This window comes from Oncorhynchus keta, chromosome 15 (genome assembly GCF_023373465.1).
Source record: "Oncorhynchus keta strain PuntledgeMale-10-30-2019 chromosome 15, Oket_V2, whole genome shotgun sequence".
Lineage (NCBI taxonomy): Eukaryota > Metazoa > Chordata > Actinopteri > Salmoniformes > Salmonidae > Oncorhynchus > Oncorhynchus keta.
The window spans coordinates 18600311-18609665 of NC_068435.1; the positions used below are offsets into that span (position 1 = coordinate 18600311).

The window sequence follows — 9355 nt, forward strand, 5'->3', positions numbered from 1 at the left end:
ATCGCAAGAATTGGTTGCATCACCGCCTGGTATGGCAACTGCTCGGCCTCCAACCACAAGGCACTACATAGGGTTGTGCGTACGGCCCAGTACATCACTGGGGCACAGCTTCCTGCCACCTAGGACCCTTATACTAGGCGGTGTCAGAGAAAGGCGCTAAAATTTGTCAAAGACTCCAGCCACCCTAGTCATAGACTTTTCTCTCTGCTACCACACGGCAAGCGGTACCGGAGCGCCAAGTCTAAGTCCAAGAGGCTTCTAAACAGCTTCTACCCACAAGCCATAAGACTCCCAGACTATGGCCCCCCCACACTTTTACACCACTGCTACTCTCTGTTGTTATCATCCATGTATAGTCACTTTAATAACTCTACCTACGTGTACATATTACCTAAATTACCTCGATTAACTGTTGCCCCCGCACATTGACTCTGTACCGGTACCCCCCTGTATATAGTCTCGCTATTATTATTTTACTGCTGTTCTTTAATTACTTGTTACTTTTATTTCTTATTCTTATTAATATTAATTCATTAATTAATTACTTTTTTAACTGCATTGTTGGCTAGGGGCTCGTAAGTAAGCATTTCACTGTAAGGTTCACTGTCCTGTTGTATTTGGCGCATGTGACTAATACAATTTGATTTGATTTGATTTATAGCAAAACAATCCTGTGAAGAGGCTCTCTCCAAAAATCTTCCATCATCCATAATACATTTTAATGTTCTGTCCTGAGGGTTCATGGAAGAGTTCATGGATGAGTTCATGGATGAGATCATGGATGAGTTAATTGTTGTTGTTGAAATTAATTGTTCAAGATAATTATCTCTTGAACAAATGTATTGTTTTGATATTTATGTTGTAAGAGCAACTGAAATGCAGAACCTCACATTCTCCACCTAGTTACTAGTCTCAACAATTTGTCAGAACAGGTCACAACAAGCATACACACACACTCACTCACAAACACGAGAGCGAGGGCGAGAGAGACCGAGACAGACTCACATACAGTGCATTTGGAAAGTATTCAGATCCCTTGACTTTTTCCACTTTTTGTTATGTTACAGCCTTGTTCTAAAATTGACTAAATAAAACATTTTCCTCATCAATCTACACATAATACCCCATAATGACAAAGCAAAAACAGGTTTTAAAAATGTATAAAAAATGTAAAACAGAAATAGCTTATTTGCATAAGTATTCAGACCCTTTGCTATGAGACTCGAAATTGAGCTCAGGTGCATCCTGTTTTCACTGATCATACTTGAGATGTTTCTATAACTTGATTAGAGTCCACCTGTGGTAAATTCAATTGATTGGACATCATTTGGAAAGGCCCACACACCTGTCTATATAAAGTTCCACAGTTGACAGTGCATGTCAGAGCAAAAACCAAGCCATGAGGTCGAAGGAATTGTCCGTAGTTCAGGATTATGATTTTGGGAAGGGTACCAAAAAATGTCTGCAGCATTGAAGGTCCCCAAGAACACAGTGGCCTCCATCCTTCTTAAATGGAAGAAATTTGGAACCACCAAGAATCTTCCGAGAGCTGGCCGCCTGGCCAAACTGAACAATCGGTGGAGAAGGGCCTTGTTCAGGGAGGTGACCAAGAACCCATATGGTCACTCTGACAGAGCTCCAGAGTTCCTCTGCAGCACTCCACCAATCAGGCCTTTTTGGATGAGTGGCCAGAATGAAGCCACTCCTCAATAAAAGGCACTTGACAGCCCACTTTAAGTTTGCCAAAAGGCACCTAAAGGACCCTCAGACCATGAGAAACAAGATTCTGTGGTCAGATGAAACCAAAATTGAACTCTTTGGCCTGAATGCCAAGCGTCATGTCTGGAGGAAACCTGGCACCATCCCGGTGGTGAAGCATGGTGGTGGCAGGATCATGCTGTGGGATGTTTTTCAGAGTCAGGGATGGGAGACTAGTCAGGATTGAGGGAAAGATGAACGGAGCAACGTACAAAGACATCCTTGATGAAAACCTGCTCCAGACCGCTCAGGAACTCATACTGGGGTGAAGGTCCACCTTCCAGCAGGACAATGACCCTAAGCACACAGCCGAGACAATGCAGGAGTGGCTTCGGGACAAGTCTCTGAATGTCCTTGAGTGGCCCAGCCAGATCCCAGACTTGAACCCAATCAAACATCTTTGGAGAGACCTGATAATAGCTGTGCAGTGACGCTCCCCATCCAACCTAACAGAGCTAGAGAGGATCTGCAGAGAAGAATGGGAGAAACTCCGCAAATACAAGTGTGCCAAGCTTGTAGCGTCATACCTGTAACGATTTTGTTCCTCTTCTGACGAGGAGTATGAAGGATCGGACCAATGTGCAGCGTGGTAAGTGTTCATGTTACTTATTGGAACAGAAACACTAAACAAAATAACAAAGAGAGTGAAAAGAAAATGAAACAGTCCTGTAAGGTGCAGCAACACAAAACAGAAAACAACTACCCACATCCATAGTGGGAGAACAGGCTGCCTAAATATGGTTCTCAATCAGAGACAACGATAGACAGCTGCCTCGGATTGGGAACCATATCAGGCCAAACACCTAGACATATAACACACAGAACAAAACATAGAATGCCCACCCCAACTCACGCCCTGACCAAACTAAAATAGAGACATAAAAAAGGAACTCAGGTCAGGACGTGACAATACCCAAGAAGACTTGAGGCTGTTTTCGATGCCAAAGGTGCTTCGTCAAAGTACTGAGTAAAGGGTCTGAATACTTATGTGAATGTGATTTCATTTTGTATATATTTGCAAAGATTTCTAAAAACCTGTTTTTGCTTTGTAATTAAGGAGTATTGTGTGTAGATTGATGAGAGGTAATAAACGATTTAATACATTTTAGATTAAGGCTGTAACGTAACAAAATGTGGAAAATGTCAAGGGGTCTGATTACATTCTGAATGCACTGTACACACATACAAATGCACACAAAGACACACAAACACTTGTGCGCGCCCACACGCATTCACACATAGAGAGAGAGAAAGAGAGAGAGAGAGAGAGAGAGAGAGACACACACACAGAAGCGTCAAAGACCTTGAAAGCTATTTGCCAACCCAGTGGTGCTATCAGGTACAGTCCTTCAGGTAGTGTTGTCCATGGACTACAGTCAAGGCCATTGTACACACACACTTCCATAGATTTCCTAGCGACATCTAGTGTAACAGGTTATACATGTAACAGAAACAGGAAGGCGGTGTCTTGGCTGCACCTGCTAATCATTCATCGCCACTGCTTTATTGCTTCATCTGTCATCCCGTGGCGTGTGTGGAGCACCATATAAATAGCTCCCTCAGACCTAAGGATGCCACGAACACAGTCTCCAGAACCTCTACTGTCAGCTAGCTGTGTTGTCTCTGCTAGGGAGTCTACACTGAACCTAACCATTGGACCTCTCTAAGGCAGCTTGTGATCTGGCATCCACCACTAGCCTTCTGGAGCATCTTTAGCAACCATGATTATCACCATATCTTTGATTTGGGCAGTGGTGATTGGTTTTTGCTGCTGTCTGTGGCTTGCTCTGGGGATCCGCAAGAGGTAAGCAGAGACACGTGCATTGTATAGTAAAATGCCTTTACATGTCAAATGTTAAAAGATAAGAAATCAGATGTGGAATGTAGACAATAACAGCATGTAATGGAACTCATTGTAATAATAGTAATGGAAGGATTTGGGAGATGTGGAATATGGGTTATGTAGTTCTATTTCTTTTAATAAAACTAAAGAGCAGCTGACTGAATTGTTTTCTTTCTTGGAGGTGTTATTTGTGTCATCTGTCGTTGCTCTTAAAACTCAGATTGTTTTAAAGTTTTGTTCACTTTGGCAAGTTCTTCATTTTTGTTGAGACTTTAGTGTTGTTCACATTTCAAAACAGTCGGAACTAATTCAACGTATTTGACATGTTGTGCTTTAAAACCAGATGGTTATGTATAAGTAGTATTGTTATTCTTAGATTGCTGCAGTGTCATTGGGTTTCACTCTGCTGGATATGATTCATTACTTTCAATGTTGTTTGAATTGACCTAGTAGTTTGAGTGCATCATGTTTTAGCACACACTTATTTATGCATTACTATGTTGTTGTTTGGGTTACTTTGTTGCTGTTTAAGTCAACTGTTTTAACATCTCTTACTGTATGTCTAAACATTACCTTTGTGTTTCATATGTACAGCTTTCTCTGTTGGCTTGCTTGGGCATTGCTTTCTAGTTGTTATTATGTTACATGAGTGTTGTTGCTCTTCCAGACAACCAGGTGAGCCTCCGGTGGAGAATGGTTTGATCCCGTACCTCGGCTGTGCCCTCCAGTTTGGAGCCAACCCCCTGGAGTTTCTCCGGAGCCGACAGAAAAAATATGGCCACATCTTCACTTGCAAGATTGCTGGAAAATACTTTCACTTTCTGTGCGACCCTTTCTCCTACCACGCCGTCATCCGCCAAGGCAGGCATCTGGACTGGAAGAAGTTCCACTTCTCTACCTCGGTCAAGGTAAGGACAAACCTACCTATGAATTGTTGTTCAACTAAATATTTGGTGAGAATGAGTTCATATATCTATGTCTGTCAATGCAGACTTTCAAGAGTATCATTTTAAACCTCTCTCTGTCTCCCCCCAGGCGTTCGGCCATGACAGCATGGACCCCAGACACGGTTACACCACAGAGAACCTCCACCAGACATTTTTGAAGACCCTGCAGGGCGAAGCTCTCCCCTCGCTCATCGAGACCATGATGGAGAACCTACAGTCGGTCATGCTGCAATCCGACACCCTCAGCCCCAGCAAGGACCGCTGGGACGTGGACGGCATCTTTGCCTTCTGCTACAAGGTCATGTTCGAGTCAGGCTACCTGACGCTCTTTGGCAAGGATCTGGGAAACAACAAGAATGCTGCGCGCCAGGAGGCCCAGAAGGCGTTGGTGCTTAACGCTCTAGAGAACTTCAAGGAGTTTGACAAGATCTTCCCGGCTCTGGTGGCTGGCTTGCCCATCCACGTGTTCAAGAGCGCCCACTCTGCCAGGGAGAACCTGGCTAAGACCATGCTGGCCGAGAACTTAAGCAAACGCCAGAACATATCAGACCTGATCTCATTGCGCATGCTTCTAAATGACACGCTGTCCACCTTCAATGACCTGAGCAAGGCCCGCACCCATGTGGCACTGCTGTGGGCCTCACAGGCCAACACACTGCCTGCTACTTTCTGGAGCCTGCTTTACATGATCAGGTATGTAGGGCTTAGTCTCATTCCCATCCTTAAGGTCTCTTCTACAGACTTGTGTCGTACGTTTGGCCAAGCTCACTCCATGTGAGACTAGTCTACACGCACATTCAGCCTTCCGGAGATTGGAAAGAGTTTAACTGAACAGAACATTTAGTCCCGAAGAGAACACACAGAACAGTGCACACAGACACAGGCAACGCAGTACAGTACAGATAGCTGTTAGCTTGTTCTAACAGATAGCTTGTTCTAACAGCTGGATATAGATGCTGTGCTCATTGTGGTGGAGTTAAGGCCAGAGTAATGTCTTTTGTAACAGTCCTGTACAGTACATTGGCATCTCAACAATGCTCTGACTGCGGCTTAGCACTGGCTCACAGTAACTCTTCGATAACAGAGGTGTCAAGAACCACTTACTAAATACAGTTGGAGAAACATAGCATTCCCTTTATGTCATAGAGCTGCATAGAATGACCATATCCTCCTCTACCAAAGTGCACGTTGAGAATATTGTGATTAATCAATCTGTATAGTCTGAACTTGATGGTTTTATTGAACCTATCTTGTCTTGTGTCTTCAGGAGTCCAGAGGCTATGAAGGCAGCCAATGAGGAGGTGAAAAAGATTCTGGAGAGTTCAGGTCAGCGTGTCGACCACAGCAAACCACAACTCACTCTCTCCCGGGAGGACCTGGACAACATGCCTGTAATAGGTAAGGGAAAGTTGCGATACACCTGGTGAAATAAAGCCCAAATTATTTAATAAATATTGTAACCAAATCATGTTTGATACCAAAGTCTAGCTGTCCATTCAATATGTGATTGTCAAAAGTAATGTCTTCTTGCCTACAGACAGCATCATTAAGGAGGCCATGCGTCTGTCAAGTGCGTCAATGAACGTCCGAGTGGCTAAAGAGGACTTCCTGCTTCACCTTGACAACCAGGAGTCGTACCGCATCCGCAAAGATGATGTCATCGCCCTCTACCCTCAGATGCTCCACTTTGACCCCGAAATTTACGAGGACCCCTTGGTGAGTGATGCTCAAGCTCTTTCTTTTAAAGGTGAAGGGGGTCTAGTATGAAGGCCTCTTAACTAGGACCAGTTTTACTTGATTTTTCTAATACTCCTCTACCTGTCAATCCACAGACCTACAAATACGACAGATATTTGGATGACAGTGGCCAAGAAAAGACAATGTTCTACAGGGAGGGGCGCAAACTGCGGTACTATTACATGCCTTTCGGCTCTGGTGTGACCAAGTGCCCCGGGCGCTTCTTCGCAGTGCACGAGATCAAGCAGTTCCTAGCGCTGGTGCTCTCCTACTTCGACATGGAGCTCCTAGACTCAGCCGTTAAAGTGCCTCCTCTCGACCAGTCACGTGCAGGCCTGGGGATCCTGCAACCCACCTATGATATTGACTTTAGATATAAACTGAAAACTCAGTAAGACAGACTCCACTGATCTACTTTCTCCATAATGTGAATTGCATATATTGTATATTTAAGAATTTAAGCCACAATGATCCCACTGGGCACACACTGGTTGAGTCAACATTGTTTCCACATCATTTCAATGAAATTACGTGGAACCAACGTGGAATAGACGTTGAATTGACGTCCGCACTCAGTGGGATTTAAATACACTGCGATGTATTGTTATAATGTATTTTTAAAGTTGATACAGAGAGGTTTTTGTTAGCCTCAGAAAGGTAAGCATTGGCGAAAAGGCCATTTTAGGAAGAGTCCTGTATCAAAAGTGACTTTGATGGAACTCCATATAAATGTTATCAGTAATATTTACTGAATCTTCCACGTAAGCATTATTACTGTATCACTATTGCCGACCGCAATCTTTGAACTGTGAAATCATTCAACATTTCAGTTGTGCTTCTGTTTGTGACCTTCACAATCAGTAGTTGGTAATTGCCCCCCATTTACTGTGCTGTTGAATGACTCTTTTTGCGCTGATTGAGTAGTGTAATGTACATTCTAGTTCCGTTGAAGTATTCCCTATGCTGGGATAAAATAATTGTATTATCTGTATTAATGTTTACTGTGATATACCGTACAAAACAAGTATAACAATGCATGTGATGTTTACTTTACAAAACCAGTATAAATGCAATACATTTCTACAATTGTGTACTGTCCCACTAATTTCTTAATTTACCATTCAGTCATTACTTTGATCACTACTCACGCAAACATACACAAAGAAAAGCCACACTCATGGTATAGGTCATTCAATAAACCTCTAATAAAGTCTCTCTCTCTCTCTCTCTCTCTCTCTCTCTCTCTCTCTCTCTCTCTCTCTCTCTCTCTCTCTCTCTCTCTCTCTCTCTCTCGGGGTCTGACAATCTGGATGGGAAATTACTGAGAACAATAGCAGGCGATATTGCCTGGAGGGAAGCTGAAGTCATTCCTCTACCTAAGAATAGTAAAGCCCCCTTAACTGGCTCAAATAGCCGACCAATCAGCCTGTTACCAACCCTTAGTAAACTTCTGGAAAAAATGGTGTTTGACCAGATACAATGCTCTTTCACAGTAAACAAATTGACAACAGACCTTCAGCATGCTTATAGGGAAGGACACTCAACAAGCACAGCACTTATACAAATGACTGATGATTGGCTGAGAGAAATTGTTGATCAAATGATTGTGGGGACTGTCTTGTTAGACTTCAGTGCAGCTTTTGACATTACCGATCATAGTCTGCTTCTGGAAAAAACGTATGTGTTATGGCTTCACACCACCTGCTATAATGTGGATAAAGAGTTACTTGTCTAACAGAACACATAGGGTGTTCTTTAATGGAAGCCTCTCAAATATAATCCAGGTAGAATCAGGAATTCCCCAGGGTAGCTGTTTAGGCCCCTTTCTTTGTTCAATTTTTACTAATGACATGCCACTGACTTTGAGTAAAGCCAGAGTGTTTATGTATTGGCATGACTCCACACTATACACATCAGCTACTACAGCGACTGAAATGACTGCAACACTCAACAAAGAGCTGCAGTTAGTTTCAGAGTGAGTGGCAAGGAATAAGTTAGCCCAAAATATTTCTAAAACTAAAAGCATAATATTTGGGACAAAACATTCACTAAACCCTAAACCTCAACTACATCTTGTAATAAATAATGTGGAAATTGAGTAAGTTGAGGTGACTAAACTGCTTGGAGTAACCCTAGATTGTAAACTGTCATGGTCAAAACATATTGATACAGTAGTAGCTAAATGGGGAGAAGTCTGTCTGTAATAAAGCAATGCCCTGCCTTTTTAACAACATAATCAACAAGGCAGGTCCTACAGGCCCTAGTTTTGTCACAACTTGACTACTGTTCAGTCGTGTGGTCAAGTGCCACAAAAAAAGACAGCTGTCCCTTGGATGTACACAGAGCTAATATTAATAATATGCACGTCAATCTCTCCTGGCTCAAAGTGCCCTGAAGTAACTTGTCCAGTCATCAGATCATAAAACATAGAGTTTTACATAGATTTATGGATCAATGGATTCACCTATTGATTTATGGATCCATATCTAGCTATCAGAGGTGGTGTCTACAACAAGGACACAGTCCACTAGCCATAACCATCTAAGGCCAGCTGTCGTCTGTACCATCCTGGCAGTGTATGTGTGCCAGCTGTGCAAGAGATCAACCCCAGGATGATAAGAGACCACTGTCACTGACACATTGTAACCCCAGCTGCAACCGTCAGCACAGCTGTCTCGCCAACATTACAACAGGCCAACGGGTTCATTTGTGAGCTATTGTCTTTCACAGCTGGAATGTAATTATTGAATGATTATTCATGCCTTACTGTTGGTACAGCTGAGCTGAGCTGGCTTAATGATGAATGCAGTACAATTAATTTGTTTGATCCTTTTTTGTCTGTTTGTTTAAAAAATAAATCTCAGCTTGATTTGATCACATAATATATATGATGCTCTCTCTGTGGTATCCTCTATGGGATCGGTGTCCCTATACCGGGACAGTTGAACTAACGTGCGCTAATGTGTCTAGCATGATGTTGGAAGTAACAGCAAACTTTCCAGGACATAGACATGTCTCATATGTGTAAAAAGCTTAAATTCTTGTTAATCTAACTGCACTGTTCAATTTA

The 9355-nt window shown here is 42.8% G+C and overlaps 1 protein-coding gene across 1 annotated transcript; it reads left to right on the forward strand.

Moving 5' to 3' along the window:
* The first annotated feature begins 3309 nt into the window (after positions 1–3309).
* Positions 3310–7371, forward strand: LOC118394577 (cytochrome P450 7A1-like). The gene is made up of 6 exons (XM_035787883.2): positions 3310–3562; positions 4269–4509; positions 4637–5241; positions 5816–5946; positions 6086–6264; positions 6381–7371. The coding sequence occupies exons 1-6, from the start codon at positions 3480–3482 to the stop codon at positions 6678–6680; spliced, it is 1539 nt and encodes a 512-aa protein (XP_035643776.1). The 5' UTR covers positions 3310–3479; the 3' UTR covers positions 6681–7371.
* Positions 7372–9355: the final 1984 nt, after the last annotated feature.